This window comes from Podarcis melisellensis (genome assembly GCF_964234715.1).
Source record: "Podarcis melisellensis genome assembly, chromosome: 6".
Lineage (NCBI taxonomy): Eukaryota > Metazoa > Chordata > Lepidosauria > Squamata > Lacertidae > Podarcis > Podarcis melisellensis.
This window is the reverse complement of record NC_138538.1, coordinates 11,166,582-11,190,306: the sequence shown is the minus strand read 5'-3', so window position 1 is coordinate 11,190,306 and position 23,725 is coordinate 11,166,582. Positions and strand designations below refer to the sequence as shown.

Below are 23,725 nucleotides of genomic sequence, written 5' to 3'. Positions count from 1 at the left end.
GAAAGCACAAATGAGGCAGGTTCACCTTTAAATGCGAGCCAAATCGATGTCCTTTCCCATCCCTAACCTGGGGGGGGGGGGAGGCCCCCTACCAGATCAAGCTGTGTTCCAGATCTTCAAGGCAGCACACCTTAGCTCCCAGACTCCCACACCAACACCAGGAAGTCCACAGAAGCTGCAGGTGTACCATTTGGCAGAAGTGGGCTTTGAATATTGCCCAGTTGCATGCTTTCTATCCCAACCTTTCTGGGTGCAGTTGGATGGTGCAGGCGCAACTGAAGCTGCAGCAGGAACGCTGCCATGCTTCTCAACGAAACTCAAATGATGAAGTGCCTCTCTCCTGCTTTCTCTCTCTCTCTCTCTTTTTTTAATTAAGTAAAAGAATGTGTGCTGAGGGCTGTGCATCTCCCCCCCTTTTGTGTGTGTGTGTGTGGGGGAGCCACTGTCTTTTGTGTCCTTTCGGAAAGCGCTTGGCAGGCAAAGGGAATCTGTTTACAAAAACGAGCGGAGCTGGTAAAGTTCAGGTTCGTGTTTGGATTCAGCCCCAGCAAACCGACGCTGACGCGGTGCCAGGCGCATCGAGCTGCCAAACGGTTCATCTCAAATTGTAAATTAAAGGAAGGTGTTGTGGGGCAGGGGGAGAAACTTATCAGGATGCTTCCGTGTGCCTCTTTGGCGATTTGATTTTGTTAACCGCAGCCCCCAAACACTTTGGCTGTCGTGCCTATGGGTGTATGTTTGCTTATTTTCTCTTAGTGTCCGGAGGGCGGGTGGGGAAGCCAAGGATTTAGTTGGCAAAGCAAGAAAGCTAAGGTTGATGGAGCAAAACAAAGCAAAATAACAGGAGGTTCAACCCAAGTGCTTCCTTTCATAGGGGCTGCTGGGAGACTGGAAGAAAAGAAAGCAGGGAAGCTCAAGTGATCTATTGTAAAAATAAAAATATTCATTTCGAGGATTGGTGGGGATGAGGAATGAAGTGCCTCGGAACTGCTTGTTATTCCCTAAATCAAAGCATCTGCCCTAATCTGATGCTTTGAAGACCAAATCTCAAACTGCCGGGGATTTTTCTTTGACCTCCCATCTGGTTGAGTGAGAGGGCAGGTTGGGGAGAGACCTTGCTGGATCTCTTTTAGCTAAATACTGCATGCTATTGCATGCCAGCCATCAAAGACCATCCATTTCAAAGCTCCGCTGCATGTCATCTATCTAGCGAATGCTGTCAGAAACCAACAACCATATATAAGTCCTGCTGTTAAACATGGCGGGCTGCCTGGTTCAGCTAGCAAACATGTGAATATTTGAATATTCAAAGAGACTTTATGTCAAAATTTACAGCTTTTGGAGCAAATCCATTTCAGTTCTGATGCCTGTCATAGACATAATAAACGGCCAGGCCTTCAGCTGTCTGTCTAGATGCGGGCAGTTCATATTTTACCTAATTTTATTCACCTCTGAAGCATTGCTGTTACCATTTGCTTGCAAAGCTTACATCTGCAGCCAGCCTCCTGTACATATATTGATGTCTGAAATGTTCAGTTTTATAAATATATTAGCAAACGCCTGTGCTTTTCCAAATAAAAATAAATCGTTAGTGCTACAATGGCAAAACGGGAGACTTTTTTCTTTTTTTTTCTTTTTACTGACAAATTGACTGTACTGGGATTTATTTACTTCATACTCCAGTCATAATTAAAACACGCAGCCCTATCGGAGGTAGCTCCTACAGCTTGAACTTTGCTCTCCGAGAGACGGAACACATTGATTAATCCATGAGGTCATTTGGGCCAACTTATGCAGAGTTAATCATGGAAAGCCCTGCAACAAGGCCAGAAGCTGTGTGGGATTATTTATTGGCAGGTAGGAAAGCACCCAGGCTGGCCTGAGCGAAGGCAAAAAGAGCTTCCCTGCTAGCTGAAACCTTTAATTGCAAAGCATCTCATTAGTTTATCGGTAAACCTGATGACTCTAACGAGGAGGTGGTGTGATTCCACGTGCCATGCTCCAGGACCATAGACGGGTTATATAGCCTACTGGGGTGTAAATTGTGTGGTCTGACAACCCACGGAGCACCTTATCTCCTTTGCAGACTCACCCATAACGAAGGAGGCTGCAATTGCCTGCTGGGAAAGGTGCAGCCGGGATAACCATTTAATGCAACCTTGCTGCTGCATAAGAGTAGCTGTAAGGATGCGATAAGCCTGTTCAGCAAAAAAAAAAAAAGGGGGGGGGACTTAAGGAAAGCATGTTTGAGCACCGGTGATGAATGGTTTAAAAAATAATAATCCTAGGGCTGCAACAAAATGTTACATTGTGGCATGTTCTAGTTTTAGGTTTTCAGGCAGCCATATTAAATGTGGAATTATTTGTTTTGGGGTTGCAAATAGAATCAAGAACTAAAGGGGATTTGTCCGAAAAGGGGAAAAAAGGGTTTGGGGGAGAGCTGACGTATTTCCCAAATCTTCTAACCCACCTTTTGATTGAGGTGGGTTGGAATACAGAATATCCTTCAGGCGAGCACGAATAGCATGTATGCTTTTCGAATGGTTCTGCTGCAAAGAGCTAACACTTCTGAATGGAGCCTTTAAACATGTGTCAAGCTAGCACCCTGTTATGTACTGAGCTGAACCCTAGAACAAAAGGATGCAGAATGCAGCAGTGTGATTGGTCCGCAGGAGCCACCCAGTCCAGCTCCAGGTGGAAGTGAATCAGCAACCTGGTTGGCCTGCAAGAGCAGCCAATCAGGCTTCTGGAGGAACTGAATCTGCAAACTGATTGGCCTACAGGAGCAGCCCGGAATTAGCCAATTATGCGGGGCCCATTGTGTAAATAATGTATATATAGCTAGACATTTTGGGGAAAGTTTCATTCATTGCTACTATAAGCTGAATAAAGAGCATGAAATTCACACTCAACTCTGAGTATCGTATATTTCACACCCTTTTAAGCTGGATCACTTTTTTTTTAATTCCATACCTTCTTATTGCTGTAATGATTGCGCCGCAATCGCACAGTCACCCCCTTGTTGTGAAGCACTAATTAATACAGAAAACCTAGGCGTGGACTCACAGGTACAGTACGGTAAGCTTACAATTTATGCACATTCAGAATGTGCACATTCAACTATATGCACTTGGCAAAAAAATGAAAGAATAAAAAGGGGTAAGAAAGGGGGCCAGCATCTGGGAAAAAGACTTTGGCAATCCGACCTGTCACTGCACCCATTGTCTTCTGACGGCACAATTTGGGCCTTAGGCATGACCCCCAGAATGGAACCGCCGCAAGAGTTGAGGACTTACTGAACGTGTGAGTACCTGAAGGTATGTCAGGCAGTGCTGGATTTAGATAGGAGAACCATCAGGAAATCTATTTGGGAGTGGCAAATTTTGGCCCTGTGTAGGGTGCCATTTTGTGAGAGGTTTCCAAAGTATGCCCCTGCTTAAGGGTGGATGGCATGGAGAGCAGTGCAGGTGAAACTGAGCAGTTGCCGAAAGTAGACATCGAATGTCATATCATAAAGCAAAAGTGAGTTGTCAGCTGCTCAGAGGCTTAGTGAGGGCAGATGGCCAGGCAGAGTGGTGTCCTAGAAGTTTTCCTGTAGCAACCTCTGGCCTAGATCCATTGTGCATATGCTAACATTGTGTTTAAATATTGTATATTGTGAGACAGGCTTGTAAATATTCACTTACCTGGATTTCAGTGGTTAGCAAGAATCATCTCCAGACCACTAGACAATGGATCTTTATACAAATTGGCTCTTCCCCTCATTCTAAGCCACAAATGACTGTCATAGATATATGCATAAGAGCAGGTAGGTTAGAAAGTGTTTTTTCGTCTGGTGGGGGGGGGGGACCTTAATAAGGTGTCTAACCTACTGCAACACAATGGTTTCCATCTCAAAATTGTCCCAGTGTGTTCGTTTTTCATCTGACCGGATGGATTTTATATTCCAGTGAGGCAGAATGATTGATCCTAAGCATATCAGCCTTTTAGAATCTACAGCGAATGCTTCCGTTATAGGGCAAAGGATGGAGGACGTAAAACCAAGCAAACACCTAACTCAGGCTGTGATCCTAACCATGCCTCTCCAAATGTGGGTCCTGTTGAATTCAGTGGGGCTTACTCCAGTTAAGTGGGGTTAGGTAAAGGTAAAGGGACCGCTGACCATTAGGTCCAGTTGTGGGTGACTCTGGGGTTGCGGTGCTCATCTCGCTTCCGGGTCATGTGGCCAGCATGACTAAGCCGCTTCTGGCGAACCAGAGCAGCGCACGGAAACGCCGTTTACCTTCCCACCAGAGTGGTACCTATTTATCTACTTGCAATTTGACATGCTTTTGAACTGCTAGGTTGGCAGGAGCAGGGACCAAGCAATGGGAGCTCACCCCGTCGCGGGGATTCGAACCGCCGACCTTCTGATCGGCAAGTCCTAGGCTCTGTGGTTTAACCCACAGCGCCACCCGTGTCCCTAAGTGGGGTTAGGACTGCAGGGTAAATAGCAGTTCTATGTGGAGAAAGGAGGCTGCTTTAACCAGCATATTCAGAATGAGTTTGTGCCTGCTTGCTGCTATAAGTCATCTTTTTGGAGCGGGGACAGGGGTTCCATCTAGTCTCTATGGAAGTCATCCTCTCCAGGGTGCTCTTACTCCCATCCCAAATGTGAGAGATAAGTCTTCTTCCTTTAAGCAACATCTGTTTGAGTCAAACTGGTTTTCAGGCAAATGGGGGACGTTGGGAGATGGGCAGATTTAGGGCGAGTAAGAAGTCGTTTGCTGGATTTTGCTGTCTAGTTTCAGGATTTTACTCTCCAACAGCAGTCCTCCCAGATGTCTTTGGAAGCCAGGATGTCAAGAATATGGTCTTCTGGGCTGATGGAAGGCTTACTTCATCAGCAGAAGAGAGAGGAAAGGAATTGTTGCCTATTCCTTCTGCTATCCACCCCTTAGCCTCCCCCCGCCAAAAAAAATCCAGTTCCATGGTTTGGGGGGTCCTTAGAACACCATGGAAGGTAGGACAGGAGGAATCAGGAGAAACCGTGTCAAATAAGATAATTGGATCACCCCATCTCCTCCCATTACTGCTGTACATGAAGACGCACACCAGATTCCCTAAAGTATCCAGGACATAAACAGATACATACAGCTGTTCATATGACTATAAAAATGCTTGTACATTGCTACTTACAAAATTATGCTGCAGTAATATTGCATCACATGGGGCTTAACTCTCTTATATGTTATTTATGTATAATATATTGCGTATAAGTTTGCATATAATTAGTCGGGCTTTTAAAATAAAATAAAAATGGCAATATGCGAGCAGCTCAAAATTAAGTGTGTTCTTGATGAAAGAGGTGGCCCAATGCAGGAAAGGCTCAATCAGGCACACAATTCTGTGCAGAAATCCTTTAAAAGCAGTTTCCTCCTCCATCCCTAATTGGGTCACTGTAATGCTTTCTCTTATTATCTCAGATGCAAGTCTAAATTAGATATTTCTGGTCCTTGCAGTTAAAACAATAGGCCACAGGTGGTTCAATTTCTTATTAGCAGCACAGGACCTATTGTTCTCAGCCTTGGAGCTGGTACAACCTAGTTTAATCGAAGCGTGCTTTATGATAACAGCTGCACTTTATCATGCTATTTGTATCCCATGCATTGGTTTTAGCTTCATTTGAATAAATATCCAAAGCTAAATCATGGTCCTGTTTTGCAAACCCGTGACATATCGGGCAAATATTGTTTAATAACTCCGGAAAAAAATTGGTGAGCCAAAGAATGATCTTCTCAGACCATCAGCATAATGTCCACTATTGACTTCTCCAAAAGAGAAAAATTGACTTGAGACAAAGTTGATGTGTAAACTGCCTTGTTTTGCCCTAAGTACTTTTCTGTTTGCATGTAAGGCTAATCGTATTCATTAGAAAGCTTCTGGCATGCAGTTTACTAAACAGATATTGACGAAGGCAGAAGATTCATTGACTCGAGAGTGAGAGAGCTTAACCAAGGAGATATAATTGGTTAAATTTCTTCCAGATTTTCAATAGTCTTGATTAGAAAGGAGTAAACATAGCAGTTGTTCACATCACCTAAGCAAATGTGCTTTACCAATCGAGAGCTGGAGTTGTGCATTCCCTGTCTATATATATTCAAGAGCTTAGATTGCCCATTTACAAGCACGGCAAGGAAGCTGTCCAACCATAGCAAGGAGCATGTTTCAAGCTGGGTGAGGATTTGAGAGACAGCAGTGAAGATGTCCAGCCAGAAACTGCAGCTGAAGTCTGTGGTTATTTAGTCGTTTAGTTGTGTCCGACTCTTCGTGACCCCATGGACCAGAGCACACCATGCACTCCTGTCTTCCACTGCCTCCCGCAGTTTGGTCAAACACATGCTGGTAGCTTCAAGAACACTGTCCGACCATCTCGTCCTCTGTCGTCCCCTTCTCCTTGTGCCCTCCATCTTTCCCAACATCAGGGTCTTTTCCAGGGAGTCTTCTCTTCTCATGAGGTGGCCAAAGTATTGGAGCCTCAGCTTCAGGATCTGTCCTTCCAGTGAGCACTCAGGGCTGATTTCCTTAAGAATGGATAGGTTTGATATTCTTGCAGTCCATGGGACTCTCAAGAGTCTCCTCCAGCACCATAATTCAAAAGCATCTATTCTATAGTTGAAGTCTAGACACAAGCAGATGTTGCATAAGGATGCTGCCTTATACTGAGCCAGACCATTGGTCCATCTAGTTCAGTATTGTCTGCACTGATTGGCAGCAACCCTTCAAGATTTCACACAGAGATCTCTCCTAGCTGTACCTGGAGAGGAGATCTGCCAGGAATTGAACATGGGACTATGGCTGATGTTGTTGGGTCCCATGACAGTTATACCAGGGTGGATACTTATTTATTATTACTTATCTATCTCCTTTCCTCCAAGGAGCTCAGTGTGGTGTACTGCTTCTCTCCCTCCCCATTTCCTCCTCACTACAACCCTGTGAGGTAGGCTAGGTGAAAAGAGAGTTCCTGGTCCAAGGTCACCCCATGAGCTTCTATGCTGAATTGGGATTTGAGCCCTGGTCTCTAGCACTCTAAGTGCTTTGCTGTGTTGACTCGGTTGGTATCTGGACTTATTACAGGTTCTATTGGCCCTTGTGTTTGTTTCTTTGAGTCTGGTTCACCCTGTGGCCTATTTTTTTGTGAGGAGCTGCTTTAGGGTAGGGGACTACAGTGGTACCTCGGGTTAAGTACTTAATTCATTCCGGAGGTCCGTACTTAATCTGAAACTGTTCTTAACCTGAAGCACCACTTTAGCTAATGGGGCCTCCTGCTGCTGCTGCGCCGCTAGAGCACAATTTCTGTTCTCATCCTGAAGCAAAGTTCTTAACCTGAAGCACTATTTCTGGGTTAGCGGAGTCTGTAACCTGAAGCGTATGTAACCCGAGGTACCACTGTATCTAGAAACCAAGCCTTACAAGGAACAGTTGAAGGAGCTGGGTATGTTTAGCCTGTAAAAGAGGAGACTGGGAGGAGAGATGATAGCCATCTTCAAATGTCTCAAGGGCTGTCGCATGGAGAAATCTTGTTTTCTCCCGCCCCAGAAGGTACCAATGCTTCAAATGACAAGAAAGGAGATTCCGACTGAACACCAGGAAGAACTTTCTGACAGTGAGAGCTGTTCGACAGTGGAATGGACTCCCTCAGAAGGTGGTGGGCTCTCCTTCCTTGGAGGTTTTTAAGCAGAGGTTGGATGGCCATCTGTCATGGATGCTTTAGCTGAGATTCCTACACTGCAGGGAGTTGCACTAGATGACCCTGTCCCTTCCAACTCTACAATTCTATGATTCTACCTGTAGACAAGAACAGTTTTTACCACCCATAGAGTATGAAAGAGAGACAGTGGTGCCTCGCAAGACAAAATTAATTTGTTCTGCGAGTTTCTTCGTCTTGCGGATTTTTCGTCTTGCGAAGCACGGATGCACCCTGGTATTAATGGTTTTAAGAAAAAGAAAACAAACTCGCAAGACGTTTTGTCTTGCGAAGCAAGCCCATAGGGAAAATCGTCTTGCGAAGCAACTCAAAAAACAAAAAACTCTTTCGTCTTGCGAGTTTTTCGTCTTTCGAGACATTCGTCTTGCGAGGTACCACTGTATCACTTTTTCCAGCTTGTGTTTTGAGTGGTGTTGACTGGAAGCTAAAGTGGACAATAAGTGGTGTATAATTTATTTATTTATTTACTTACTTACTAATTTAATTTAATTTAATTTAATTTAATTTATACCCTGCCCTCCCCGGCCAAGACCAGGCTCAGGGGGGCTAACATCAGGTATAAAAACAATTGATTAAAATACAACTTAAAAACAAGATTAAAATGCTACTTAAAATGCAGCCTCATTTCAGTGGAAGCCCAGATCAAAAACCGTTGGGGGGGGGGAGAAAACGTCAAATCTTCACCAAGGCCAAATATCCAGAGTGGTCCTACGTGGGCCAGAAAAGCCAGGGAAGTCCCCAAATAGGGGTTCCATCACAGAAGGGAAAGGAAAGAGGGGGAGGGGATCAGGCTGGTCCTAAACCAAAGGCCAGGTGGAACAACTCTGTCTTACAGGCCCTGTAAAAAGAAATCAGATCCCGCAGGGCCCTGGTCTCATGAGGCAGAGCGTTCTTTCATTTTATCTTCTGGGTCTGTCCTGTAGTAGATTCCTGCTTGGGATTAGACTGGTCTTGCTAATCTGGTGGCAGGGAAAGGCAGGTTCAGTTCTCCATGGTTGAGTGGGGCACCCTGTGACTTCTCTTGAGAGAAGCTTCTTTTGAGAGCCAGTGTGGTGTAGTGGTTAAGAGCGGTAGTCTTGTAATCTGGGGAACCGGGTTCGCGTCTCCGCTCCTCCACATGTAGCTGCTGGGTCAGTCACACTTCTCTGAAGTCTCTCAGCCCCACTCACCTCACAGAGTGTTTGTTGTGGGGGAGGAAGGGAAAGGAGAATGTTAGCTGCTCTGAGACTCCTTAAAGGGAGTGAAAGGCGGGATATCAAATCCAAACTCTTCTTCTTCTTCTTCTTCTCCACCAATGCCTGCCTTCCAGCTGTGCGGTGGCAAGCCCTGGCCTTTGCTAACTAGCCTCTGCAAATGTAAATTGCAGCTGGTCAGGGGAAAGGGAGAAGGAGAAACACTGTGGCAGAGTGTCTGTCCCGGGTCCAGTGCCTGACATCTCCAGGTAAGGGCTGGAAAAACCCACTGTCTGAAACCCTAGAGAGTTGCTAGTAGTGCAGTCAATGCTGAACTAAATGACTCAGCCTAAGGCAGCCTCCTATGTGATGTGGATCACAGATTTTATCGGCTGCATCCTTTCTCTCCTCCATCACCCGGATGTCATATCGGTAGCCATTGGCATATTGCTGAGACACTTTGTGGGTTGGTGGTTTTCCCACAACCTGATGGGCCTGCAATAATAAACAAAAGGTTGTTTTTTTACACTGGTGCTAAACTTCAAATATACCTGTCAGGGAACTGTCATCGGAGCCAGAGGGAGAGGGAGGGCTCCAGAGGGATTCCGGAGGGAGAGAAGCAGCCCATCTTCTGGGGAAGGAAATCAGCGTAGCACCAGTGGAGAAGGGGGGCAGATGGGGGAATCGGCGAGGTGGCTCCATGTCTCCTCGCCGGAGACCAGCGGGGAGAGCATGGGTCCTCCGCTGCCCACACCCTCCTTGCGCAGAAGGCTTCCGCGCAGGGAGAGTAGGTGGAGACTAGGCGTCAAAGAGCTTCTTTGCTGGAAGATGTTCAAGAAACGCCCACTGACGGATTCTGCCAGCGATTGAGACAGCCACGGCTGGGTGGCTGTCCGGACAGAAAGAGTTCACCCAGGTAACCCAGCCAGGTGTGACGCCGATTTACGCACGAGCAACCCCTAGAACCATTACAATACCGTATTTTTCCCTGTATAAGACTATATTTTTCCTAAATTTTTGAAGTTTAAAATAAGGGGTCATCTTATACACAGAGAGCGCACAGTGCATTTTCTTAATTTTGAGTCAGAAAAATTTGAGTCACATGGAAAAATACAGTAATAGCCGATGGCTGACTCAATAGTTTTTGTGTTAAGAGAAAAAAGAGGAAGCCAGGAGATGATTGCCAGCTAGTTTTCCAAGTGCAATAAAAAAAACACACCCAACCACCAAGATTCTACCTGCAAGAAGGGTGCATTTAGAGGTGATAAAAATTTCATGGAGCTAAATGTGTTCTCCCAGGCAAAAGCAGAACTAAATCCTATCCTTTGAGTTTTTGTGTCTTCCGTTAAACTCTACATCATTAGCTCTTTGTAATCCGTACAATCCAATCCCAGGAGAGTGGCAGGGAACTAAATGTCTTGTGTTTACTTACAAAATAAAAGCCTTCTGCTTCTACTGGAATGAGTATCACTTAATGCAGGTGCTGGGTTGCATCACAGGCTGGGTGAGCAGATACATGGCTGAAAGTGTAGGCTCAATTTTTTTCCAAGACAGAATAAGGAAGCAGGCCTTTGGAGAAGGCTTAGAATCGTAGAATTGTGGAGTTGGAAAGTATCTGAAGGGTCATCTAGTCCTACCCCCCCCTGCAATATAGGAATCACGGCTCCTTGCACCTCGTTTTTGTGATGTACCGTATTTTTCCGTCTAGAAGACGCCTCCATGTATAAGACGCCTCCTATTTTGGGGGACTCAGATTTAAAAAAATGGGGGGAGATGTCCGCTGTGTATAAGACGCACCCAAATTTTGGACATTATTTTTTAGGGGGGGGAAACCTAGTCTTATACATGGAAAAATACGGTATGTTTCCCCATTCTGTATATTCAATCTATCATAATTCTAGTTCAGCATTCCAATTCTCCTGTGAGTTTGAATAACCACTGATCCAACATTCACCACCCGGATCATTTTTACTTCTCCCTCTCGCTTTCTTTTAAAAAGAAAAATACAGAAGGTCATAGAATCATAGAATTTAAAGACCTCCAAGGAAGGAGAGGCCACAACCTCCCGAGGGAGACCATTCCACTGTCAAATGATGGGTCTCCTGCTCCTTTCTCATCTCACTGCACACTGAGAGAGCACCCTACAGTGAACCTAGCTTGCTTGTTTGTTTGTTTGTTTGTTTGTTTGTTTGTTCATGCTGCTTATTTCAGTGGATTCAAGGAAGATTGGGAGAACTCAGGCTCATTGTTCATGCCTGTTCTAGTAAACTATGGTATACCTGACCTGGAACATCAGTTCTAAAGCAGGTCAGCATACAGTGGCTATGTGACCTTCCTTACAGATATTAGTCCTCTATTTGAAGAGTTGTCAGAGGACAGCCTTCTGTTTAATGGAGCAATTCATTTAAAGGACTAACATGCCAAGTCCAGATTAAAAATAAAGAACTCTGAGAAGGGAGAGGAAGAAAGGCCTTAAACTGCCCGTCAGCAGTTAGTACCTGGGCAGCAGATGGAGCAGCACACATGCCATATTATGGGATGTATCGTGTTTATATTTAACTTATAGTCAACATTTATAAATTTGTGTATACACCCATAAATTAGCACTTGCAAATCTGTGTTCCCCCTTTTTTCTTTTTTCTTTTTTGCTGATGTGAATTTATCATATTTATATTTCACAACAAGTATATACCGTTTGATTAGAATACAGCCTACAAAAAGAATAAAACAGTAAAATTATTGGTGAAGAACCATAAAAACAACTATTTAAGATCTTCAAAAGGATAATTAAAATCACCAGATTAAACCACATGGCATTTTCTACATGTCTAATCAGAAAGGTTTTTACCAGGTGCTAAAAAGAGTACTGTGAAGGCGCTGAACTGATTTCATGAGGCAGGGAGTTCCAAAGATGGCTGTCTAAGTGCAGGGTGCCAACTTGAATCAAATATGGGGGAGCAGGTAAGCCCTGCCCCACATAATCAATCACATGATGCTTTGCACGAACACTATTTGAATGGCAATGCCTATCAATTTTGGGTGGCTCAGCTCCCTCAAATATTTTATTGGAAGTGTGAAGACCCCTTGGCCCCTAGGAGTTGGCTCCTATGTCTATGTGGGGTAGGAACTCTTCTGCAGGGCCTGTAAGACAGAGCTATTCCGCCTGGCTTTCAATTTGAACTTAGCCTGATCTTCCTTCCCTCCCTCTCCCCATTTTATGAAGATTACCAGCTCTGGGATCCCACAGCTAATTCTCCCCTGGTCTCCTCGCTGGCCCAAATAGGACTAATTTAGCCAGTTAGTCCTGGTGATCATCTAATGTTTATTGGATGGATTTCCCCCCTAAATTGATTTTTGAATTCTGAATTTATTGTTATTCACGTTTTATGTTGTTTTTTGTTGCATCAATTAAGTGTTTTAAATTTGTTGTTAGCCGCCATGAGCCCGGTTTTCTGAACCGGGAAGGGCGGGGTATAAATAAAAAAATTATTATTATTATTATTATTTATTAAATATTTGGGTCTGGCTGTTAGCTTGGTAGAACGAATGCTTCATAAAGAATTGATTCAGAAATGCACAGCTATGGAAAGGCTGTGTTCTTCCGCACACTTCTTGAATACAACATGCGGCACATGAGCGAATTCGCTGGACTGCTCAATTCATCACCTGGGTTGCCTTCCCCCAATTCGACACCCGCCCTCCCTTCACAGAGCAAGCAATTAAAAATGATGAGGGTAAAGGGTTAAACCGAAAACTCCTGCTAATGAAGGTACTATGCCCGCTTTCTCTCTGGTGGGCATTTGATGCGCCTTCTGGAATAAGCTTCTGATAAGCATCAGTGAAGCGTTCCACAGGCTGATACGCACATATATTTTTAAACACGGTTTCCCCTCTCCCCAACCCCCATGTAAAATTGATAAAATGCAAAGCTCTGCTGTTTATCTCGAACCCTAATTACAGACGCCACAGCCTTTGAACGCTAACTGTCTACAGTGGTTCGTGAGACTTTAGGCTGGTCAAAGGAACGTAGATCTGAGTCTGGGGAGATCTGAGCTTTGAGTAAAGGCAGCCATATCCCACCCCCCCACCCCCTTTCTTCTTTAATTCAAAAGTTGCTTCCCTTGCAAATTGCAGCCATTCTCAGCTTTCTAAATAGAATTATGCCGCTGTAAAAGGTCCTTGTAGGTCATGCAGCCCAATCTCCTGTCCGGCGCAAGAGTTAGAGTGCAGGATGCGAACACAACATCCCCTAAAGCCAGGAGGAAAGTAATTTCACCAGCGTCCTGTGATTTAGAAGAAAAAGAGTTTACACCCATTAAGATTGATTGCTAGCTTTCTTTTCAAGGCAAGCTATTCCGTTTATTACAAGTGGGGCTTTAGCTCATAAGAAGCAGTGTCTACACCAGGTAATAATAAATAATATTTTTTTATTTATACCCCGCCCTTCCCAGTTCAAAAAACTGGGCTCAGGGCGGCTAACAACAAATTTAAAACACTTAATTGATGCAACAAAAAACAGCATAAAACGTGAATAACAATAAATTCAGAATTCAAAAATCAATTTAGGGGGGAAATCCATCCAATAAACATTAGATTATCACCAGGGCTAACTGGCTAAATTAGTCCTATTTGGGCCAGCGAGGAGACCAGGGGAGAATTAGCTGTGGGATCCCAGAGCTGGTAATCTTCATAAAAAGGGGAGAGGGAGGGAAGGAAGGGGAATAAAAGATCAGGCTAAGTTCAAATTGAAAGCCAGGCAGAAAAGCTCTGTCTTACAGGCCCTGCGGAAGGAAGTTAAATCCTGCAGGGCCCTGGTCTCATGGGACAGAGCATGACAGAGCAGGGCCCTGGTCTCATGGGACAAACGTCTCAGCTCCTGCTCTGCAAAAGGAGCATGAAGGTTCTCAGTTGCAGCAAGGCAGTATTTCAAAGTAAGTGAAGCAATGCACATTGCTATCTAAAGAGGGAGCCCCCCTCCTTCAGACCGCAGAGTCTAGAATTAAGTTTAAGATTACCTAATTGCACAAATGTCACAGCAGGGATCAGACCAAAAGTTCCTTGCACCTGAGTGCTACCCCAGTCATAAGAGAGATGGCCTGGCTCCTGTTGCCAGAATCCAAGCCTCAAACTTGGATGCATCTGTCCGTTTTGGTTACTCTCTGTTTCTCTTTTTTTTTTTTTTTTTTTTTGCAATCTTACATTCAGCTCCTCCGATTCAAAAACTTTTTAAAAAACCCTCATTGAAAGTTGCATGTTTATTCCCCCAACATTTGTGCAAGCATCGTCCCCTGATATGATGCATTCTGACATTATTTTCACAAATAGATACTGTGTGTGTGTGTGCGCGCACACATGCACAATTTCCCCTAGCATATGGGATTTTTGTACACATTGTTGTTCTCTCTGGAGAACTGTGCTGCAAACTTCCAAGTGGAACTCCTGATGGGCAGGTGCATTTATTGATTGGGGAAATCCAAATTAGATAGGTTCATACCAAGAAGAACCAAGTTTTATTGCGGCAAAAGCCAGTGACACTAAACACCACAAGATCAAACAAAAAGAAATCAACAACAACATCAGAAAAAAGAGAGAGGGGAAAAAAAGATTACACAAGGGAACTTTGCAGTGTGCCATACAACAGAAGAGATTTACGCTTCCTGATTACTAAAGTGCAAAATTTGGCCACCTCATATGATATTGAGCTTGAGGCGTCTTCCAGAAAGTATTTTCGTAGAATTTCGGGGGAGGATTCCAAATAATGTTGTAGGGGTATAAATTTTGATAAAAGCGTCAAAATAAGTTGAACTCGTTCTTCACTATCAAATTCGCAAAATAGAATGTGTGTGACAGATTCTATCTTATTAGACATACAGGGGCAGAGACGCACATGCATTGGTACCCGCATGAATTTGCCGTACAGCACTGCTGAGGGCATTGTCTCAAAGCGGGCTCTAGAGAAAGCCCATCTATAAGCTTCGTTAGTGATGTTAGTTAAGTAAGGGGCAGCTGCAAAATTATGCCAAGCTTTTAAACATCTATACGTCTCCGGGAGTAGGGCGTCTTCTTGTTGTAATTCGACATCGTAAAGTCTCTGAGTGATAATTGCTTTTGCCTTGTTCAGAGTTCCAATAAGAAGATTTTCAGGGTTTAGGCCAATTTGTTTGATCTTGTTTGATATGTTCATACTAAAATGCAAACTGAACCAAAATGCAAACTCCCCCATCTCTATTTGAGTCTGTGACACCTTGCAAAGATATAGAAAAAGAGCCAGACCAGGTTTGGGTAAAATCCCTTGTTGCTTTTGTTTGTTTGTTTTGCAATATAATTTGGAATATCTCCAAGAGCAGGTTGTCAATGCTTGCCTCCTCTACTGCGTACCCTCCAAGAGTCCTGATTTTCCAGTGACAGTCCCAGAATTATGAAAGCCACCCCGGCTTCTGATATGATCCCAGAGTGTCCCTGTTTCCCAGCCAGTGCTGCTGCCGCCGAGCCCCGCAGGAGGACGAACCGGCACTTCTTCTGAGCAATAGCAACTGCAATCTTGCTGCCTCTCCATGGCCGCTGCTGGCCTCCTTCCTTGGGCAGCTTGCACTGGCTGTTGGAGAGCAGGTGAAGAAGAGAAGCTGTCGTCACTGTGACCCAGCCCCCCATGATGTGCTAATTCTGAGGCAGTGGCGTAGCGTGGGGGTGCAGGGGGTGCCGGCCACACCGGGCGCAACATCTGGGGGTTAGGGTTAGGGGGCACAAATCCACGGGTTAGGGGGCGCAAATCCACGGGTTAGGGGGTGCAAATCCACGGGTTGGGGGCGCAAATCCACGAGTTAGGGGGCGCAAATCCACGGGTTAGGGGGTGCAAATTACTTGCCTTGCCCCGGGTGCTGACAACCCACGCTACGCCACTGTTCTGAGGGGCAGGAAGAGGACAGGGCTGCCCTGGGCAGGAAGAAAGGAGGAGCAGAGTTCAAGGAATCTTCATTAAAAAAGAAAATGCTTTGTGCATCTGCATCTAATCTTGCCCCTTTCTAAAATGTATTTATCAGTGTCCTTTTTTTCTTTCTTTTTGTAAATCTACCAGTGTGGTAGAGCCAGTGTGGGGTAGTGGTTAAGAGCGGTAGACTTGTAATCTGGGGAACCGGGTTCGCGTCTCCGCTCCTCCACATGCAGCTTCTGGGTGACCTTGGGCTAGTCACACTTCTCTGAAGTCTCTCCACCCCACTCACCTCACAGAGTGTTTGTTGTGGGGGAGGAAGGGAAAGGAGAATGTTAGCCGCTTTGAGACTCCTTCGGGTAGTGATAAAGCGGGATATCAAATCCAAACTCTTCTCTTCTTCTTCTACCATAAAATTAAAGAAAATCAGGATTACTGGGTAGGATGGCAGAGGGTGTGTGTGCTGGGTCCCATTGGTGAAGTGGTGGTAGGAACTCACCCTTCTTCTGACAGGAAATGCTCTGGGACAGGGGCAAAAAATGGAGTATCAAGGAGGGTCTGTTGTGAGGGAGAGAGAGTTGTCCCTATTTTCATCTGAGGTATGTAGGAGGGCATGCTGGGGAACCAGTAACCTTCCAAATGTCGTTGGAATCCAACTCCCTTCAGTTCCAGACACCAAGGCTAATGGTTCGGGGTGATGGGAGACGGAACCCAGCCACACCTTGTGGACCACAAATTCTCCAGCCCTTCCCTCTTACAATCCCTTTTCCCTCCCTCCCTCCGGACACCTGAAACAGCATCCCTGCCCATAACATGCCCTTGGTGGCTTCTCTTGTCCTTCTGCCTCCTGACAAGGGAAGCCCAGTACCAACCAAGGGCCTCAGCTTGTTTCTAAAAGGAGAGTTGGTTTCTCTCCTGGCTTCCCCTGTCCTTAGCTAGCGTTGTTTTAAACTAATAGAAATAATTAGCAAATCACAGAGGGCCTTTTGTCTTTGAGGCAGTCATTTTCAGATAATGGAGCACAGAAATCAACACGGTGACACAAGACTCAAGAGCAGCATATTGGAGCAACCTGCTGTGGCTTAAGCAGATGTTTATGTATTTTCAGTATCGCTAAAGTGTATATATACAGTGGTACCTTGGTTCTCAAACTTAATCCGTTCCAGAAGTCCGTTCCAAAACCAAAGCATTCCAAAACCAAGGAGCGGTTTCCCCAGAGAAAGTAATGCAAAACGGATTAATCCGTTCCAGACTTTTAAAAACAACCCCTAAAACAGCAATTTAACATGAATTTTACTCTCTAACTCCATTGATCCATAAGATGAAAGCAATAATCAATGTACTGAACTATAAAACAAATAAGACAGTATTGTAGATGATGAAAATTAAAAATATTTTTTTTCTTACTTGCTTTGATGAAGGTCATTGTTTGGAGGGAGGACTTTTTTCCATTTCTGCAGTCACACAATCAATCGATCAGCTGAACTGGGTTCCACACAGTCACAAAAACAAATAGCAAATCCAGAAGCGCTAAATACAGTGGTTCCTTGGTTCTCATACTTAATCCATTCCGGAAGTCCGTTTAACTTCCGAAATGTTCAAAACCAAGGTGTGGCTATTGATTGGTGCAGGCGCCCCGGAAACAATAGCCGACAACCGCATCAGACCGCTTAAAAAAAAAAAGTTTGAAACACTTACTTCCGAGTTTTCGGTGTTCGGGAACCAAGGCATTTGAGAACCAAGGCTTTTGAGAACCAAGACACCACTGTATTTAACCCTGTGCATCCATTGCTGTTGTTAATATGAAAACAGACTCTACATATAGACAGCTCTTCCATATATTTAGGAATCTGATGAGGACCCCGGACAATGTGATGGAGGCCTGCACATATTCAGAGGTTCATACCTACTTTACTGGACTGTTGTAAGGATTGTAAGATAACATATAACTTGGAGACTTTAATGTTCCCAAGCATTCGAACAGTGTTCTAAAGTTGCTCTTTTAAGTAGAATCTGCAACAAAATGCTGCAGTGTGTATCCTCACCTAACAGGATTTCTCCTGTTTAAGGTTCCAGCCAGCTATCCCTGTTCCCCCCTCCCCCAGTATACTCTATTTCACCGACCTTCCAGTTTTCTTTTCCTTTTTTAAAAAATATATATTTATTAAAGTTTTACAAAAAGAAAAAAAGTTACAGAATAAAGAAAAAAAAGGAAAAATACAAAAAGTACAAAAATACATAGGAAAAAAATGCAAAATACAAAGAAAATAAACAGAAAACAGACTATTTGCAGAAACATTGTAAAATTAATGAATGTTAAAATGATGTCGGATTGAAATGAAGCGGCCTTAGCAACAAGGTTAATAAGAACATGTAAAAATGGATTGATAACAGATGAAAATATAAAGTTATAATATGTTAAGAGATAGAATTAAGATAAAAACAAAGAGGGAAAGGATTTGCTGAATTAAACATGTGAACTGGAATACAAAAAAGGGAGGTGTGAGGAGGTCAGGGAAATAAGTAAATCAAATCTAAGATATGAAAGATTGATTTGTTTTTAACTGCTTCCAGTTTTCTTTTCCAACTGACACTCAAAATTATGTGGCTGCTGGACATGTTGGATCCTAATTGGGCTAATTTTTTTTATTATTGTTGTTGTGGAGTGTTGTGTTTTTAGTCCAATCCTGTTGGCGCTGTTGGAGGGAGTGACGAATGATGCTACAAGAGTCAGGGAGCCCTTTTCATTCACATGTGAATCAGCACCCCAAAATCTACAAGGAATTGGTCCTTTCCCTCCATGCTTGATCTTCGAAGCTGTTGAGTTCAATCGGGAAACCCAGTGCTTTGATTTTTGCAACCTGTGTTTAAAATAGTCCAAAGACATGACAGACAAGTTTAATGGAAACATACTGTTTCCTGAATGCACAGGTTTAGGAAGGGGTCCAGAAATGCCTATTTCACCTAGTCCATAGAAGCCAATCTTTTCCTCTCTCTTCCCCCCCCCCCCAGTGCCAGAGGTGGGAGGCATTGATTGTGGGGGCGGAAATGTCAAGACTGAGATGCTTTGCACGTCGCAGGTGTACGAGATCATTTTCACATGCCAAATGGCAATAAAAAGGTGAAAGCAAAGGCTGCGGTGGGGTGGAATTCACTTCACGGAACAAAACAGCGAAGCACCTTTTCCCCTCCTGGGTTTTTGGAATAAACTGTAATTAAATTGAGCAAGCTGTGACAGTGAAATTGCTTAAAACCTAATTCTCCCACAGTAATTGCATAGATACCCCCACTAACAACCACCCCACACAAAAAACCTAGGACATTATCCATCGTTGTTTATCAGTCAAATGTGACACTTGCTCTTGGCTTGGCCTGTCATTTCCACCCCTCTGTACGTGACAGTTCCAAAGGCATCTGCCTACCAAATAAATGAATGAATGTTCGCATCTACAGATATTTCAACGTGTTCAAACAAATGGGCTGTGGAAGATTATCTTCATCAGCACAAAAAACTGGGTTATTCAGACCCATTCTAAGAGGAGTACAATCCACTTCATTAAAGTGGACTTGCTTTACTCCACCCTCGTAAATATTTCCAAGGTGGGGGACAGATGCTGGAAGAGCCTAGGAACAGCAGTGAGAAGTATTTTGAATTACTGATAGGTTTTTAACATCACAAGAGTGCATAGCTTTCTGCAACCTGTGAGTGCACGCAGGGAGGGGGCTAATGGTGGCATGAAATGGCAGCAATATAAAACGTTCAGAAATGCACGCTCTGAAATAAGCATCCCAACGATGCTGGCAGCAGACAAGAAAAAGAAAGACCTGGGACTTTGTTCTCTGTCTCAAAACACACACACACACACCTTGAGCAAATGAAAAGGTCTCTGCTTGATGCCAGAAAATGGTGGGCTAAACACAAAAGGAGATATCCAACAGTGACCATCTGCTGATGGAAGAGAATCCATATCCAGAAGGGAATAAAAGCAATTTGCAGCAGTGCCCCCTGCAGCAACACAGACTCACCCTAAACTTGCTTCAGAGGGTTCCTCAACCCTCTGGAGAAGGATTAAAGGGGTACAGTGTTGATGAAAGGGTAGCGAAAATGCAGCTGAGAAGCTCAAATCACATATATGACTGGCACACTTCTTTGGAAACCAGTGTCCAGATTTTAACATTCAAAAACTTTTCTTGCAGAAACTTATAGGTGAATTAAAACATAATATTTGCATGCTTCTCCAAGCATGGGCTCACTGTCTCTTCTTTTAACTTCCAAACAACTGTATTTTCCTCTCTTTCCGGAGCTTAGCATTTACACCCTTATGTATCTCAATTATATGCCTTGCAGCTCCTATGAGATATTTCCATTTTTACCTTCTCCTGCAGCTTTGCTCTCTTTCTTTCAGACAGAGAAGAAGGACTCCAACACTCAATTCAACTTAGCAGTGTTCACAGTGGATTCTTAAAGACAGTCATCTTGCTTCACATAAGTCTCTCCTTCACCAGATACCTCCCATGTGACCAATGTTAGCCAATCCCATGAGAACTCTCTAGAATTCAGTTACCAACCGATCAGATTTAAACACATAGTAATGCATAGAATGGGACGCGGGTGGCGCTGTGGGTTAAACCACAGAGCCTAGAACTTGCAGATCAGAAGGTCAGCGGTTCGAATCCCCGCGATGGGGTGAGCTCCCGTTGCTCGGTCCCAGCTCCTGCCAACCAACAGTTCAAAAGCACGTCAAAGTGCAAGTAGATAAATAGGTACCACTCCGGCGGGAAGGTAAACGGCGTTTCCGTGCGCTGGTCTGATCTGCCAGAAGCGGCTTAGGCATGCTGGCCACATGACCCAGAAGCTATACGCCTCAGCCAATAAAGTGAGATGAGCTCCGCAACCCCAGAGTCGGTCATGACTGGACCTAATGGTCAGGGGTTCCTTTACCTTTTTAATGCATAGAAGCATTAACAATTTCAAGGAATTAAATTACAGTACTTAACATACAGTACTTAACATACACTGTGGGCGGGGGGGGGGTGTAGCTGAAAATTATCCCCCTCCCTCTTATGCTGCTGTGTTTCCTTCTAGCAGGTGAAAGTTGCCATCAGATACCATCCATACCTGGAAATAACATACAGTATAGACTCCCAAACAGAGAACCAGCCAAAAACAGCTAGACTCAACCTCTGGACCTTTATTAAGTATGGCCACCCTAACTGAGGATGGGGCAAATGAAATGAGGCCTTGTCCCTAGTCTACTCACACCAAACTACTGGTTGCAGCAAGGCTTATTTAAAAGTAATGGGGGGGGGGAGTCAAGGTAAAAACAAAACAAAAGTATAACATTAAAATATTACAGTATCAAATACAGTATATACAAAAAATATTCAGTCTGAGCCCCCAAACTATGTATAAATCATTGAAGCAAGCTGAAGCTGCAAATCATCTTGAGACTGTCCATTTGAGAGTAAATGTTTTAAAAACAAGTTATTCTCTTGGATGTTACCAGGCAGTTTTGCAAGTAAAAGTGAAGCTGTGAGATGGCTTTCAGAGTAAAAAGCAGTGGATTAAAAAAGATATTAGCCAAATGCATTTAACCCCAGTACCCTAGATGCCTCTAGGGCTCAAATCCAGAGCATCATACATTAACATAAGTATTAGGGTTTGCTAATGTATCTTGGTTGACTGACTGACATTTATATGAGCTCTCTTTGGGCATCATGGCAAACATGAATACAATCCTGTGGGCTGGGAGAGTGGACCTGAACCCATTGCTTCCACCACATCTGTTGCATCCCTGACAGCCGAGTCCCACCATGGTCCATGAGTGGAAGAGCCAAAGCAGGTTCTCTGCTCATGCTCTCCATACAATTTAGATGCCCTCATGATTGGGCTTCTAAATTGCATACCTGAACCTGCTATGGGCCTTTGGCCTATGTATATGGAGTGGCAGCAGGGCCAGACCGTTGCGCATTCTCCCTAACACAGAATCCCTTGAGGGCACTGGATGCCTGAATGTGGCTATTTTGCCACCATTATAGATATACAGATGGGACGCAGGTGGCGCTGTGGGTTAAACCACAGAGCCTAGGACTTGCCAATCAGAAGGTTGGCAGTTCGAATCCCCATGATGGGGTGAGCTCCCGTTGCTCGGTCCCTGCTCCTGCCAACCTAGCAGTTTGAAAGCATATCAAAGTGCAAATAGATAAATAGGTATCGCTCCGGCGGGAAGGTAAACGGCATTTCCGTGTGCTGCCAGAAGCAACTTAGTCATGCTGGCCACATGACCCGGAAGCTGTACGCCGGCTCATTCGGCCAATAAAGCGAGATGAGTGCCACAACCCCAGAGTCGGCCACGACTGGACCTAATGGTCAGGGGTCCCTTTACTTTACCTTTATATACATATATATACAGATATATGCAGAGAAAGAGAAGGGGGTGGCAAATGTAAAACCTCATCTTCTGCTCACTGGACTAATTGTGAACAGAATAGGTCTGACTGTCATTTTGAGGTAAGCTTCCACTTCTATCTGCCATAGAAAAGCTTTGCCCTCACCCTGCTTTACATGAGAGGGAGTGCATCATGGCCCTAGCACTAGCACTGGATGAAGACTCCCACACATAATGGTTCTAAGGATAAAATATAAAGTTTCTTTCCCGCCCCCATCAAGGAGCTGTCAACAAGGCAGGTCATCCACAGGGCAGGCACACACACACAGAAGGCACGGAATGCAATTAGCTGTTCATTAGCAGGAAAAGAACAAAACAGCAATGTCCCTGGTTTGTGCGAACTCAGTGTAGGTGTTGCTGAAACTAAGCCCTAGGCATGTCCTTCCCCTCTAGCCTCTCCTTCTGGATTCCTCCCAAGCAGACGAAGGCTGTGTTGAGGAGGTGGGCTCCTCCTCTGGACTTGTCTGGCACGTTGCTCAGCGTGCAGGATCCTCCTTGAAGGCTGTATTGAGGAGGTGGGCTCCTCCTCTGGACTTGTCTGGCACGTTGCTCAGCGTGCAGGATCCTCCTTGAAGGCTGTATTGAGGAGGTGGGCTCCTCCTCTGGACTTGTCTGGCACGTTGCTCAGCGTGCAGGATCCTCCTTGAGCCGGGAGTCAGAGGGGGAGGTGGCCAGCAGAACTGGGACTGTCTGTGTGCACTCTGTGACTTTCAGCTTCTAATCCTATCCTGGACTCTCCTTGATCACTTGTCTCCTATTTCTATCAGCTCCTAGCTCTTCACTCCTGCTGCCTAGTGTTCCACCACCAGGCTCCAGGTTCTAAGGTGTCATCTTCAGAGTCCTCCCCAGGGAGCTCTTGGGCTGGTGGCTCCCATTGTTTCTCATCCAGCCTGTTGCTGACACACACACCTCCCCACCATCTGTAGAGGCCTCTGTTGTTGTTTTTTCAATTAACGAGCTATTAAAACACAATTGTAGTTTCTACAGTATGAACACGTTTATCAGGTGGCATTTACTTTAGCTGCATTTCCTTAGTACGTATTGTGTCACAGTGTCTCAAATCTCTTTCATAAGGAAGGGCAAGATGGCTGTCAAGCAGACTGACAGTGTATGTCTGAGTTGGAGAGAAGGATTCGGTTTCAGTGGTGGCGTTTTAATTGTCGTCTGACCCAAAAGTAAAAAAATAAAATCTGTTAACGGAATGATTATGGACATTTAAGTTGCCATCAAGGCATGCGTAAGCATCCCATAGACTAGGTAGATAGCTGTAGGCGTCACAAAATGACAGACCAGCCATGTGGCTAATTGCTTCTCATCATATTCAGTGGATAATGGAGGCAGGAGAGGAATCCACTCATAGCAGTGGGGATCGACTGCCTCTCAGATGTAATAAAACTTTAGAAAGGACTGTTTTAGAAATAGCCACTAG

At 44.6% G+C, this 23,725-nt stretch overlaps 1 protein-coding gene across 8 annotated transcripts in view; it reads left to right on the top strand.

The window, feature by feature from the left end:
- Positions 1–23,725, top strand: part of CDH4 (cadherin 4) — a 794,671-nt gene that overhangs the window by 451,136 nt on the left and 319,810 nt on the right. The window contains exon 1 of one of the 8 annotated variants that reach the window (XM_081916746.1): positions 13,799–13,850. The exons of the other annotated variants lie outside the window; for them this stretch is intronic. Coding sequence (XP_081772872.1) covers positions 13,814–13,850 — 37 coding nt within the window. The 5' untranslated portion in view covers positions 13,799–13,813. Of the gene's footprint in view, positions 1–13,798; positions 13,851–23,725 lie in introns of those variants that run through there. 8 annotated transcript variants of the gene reach the window in all.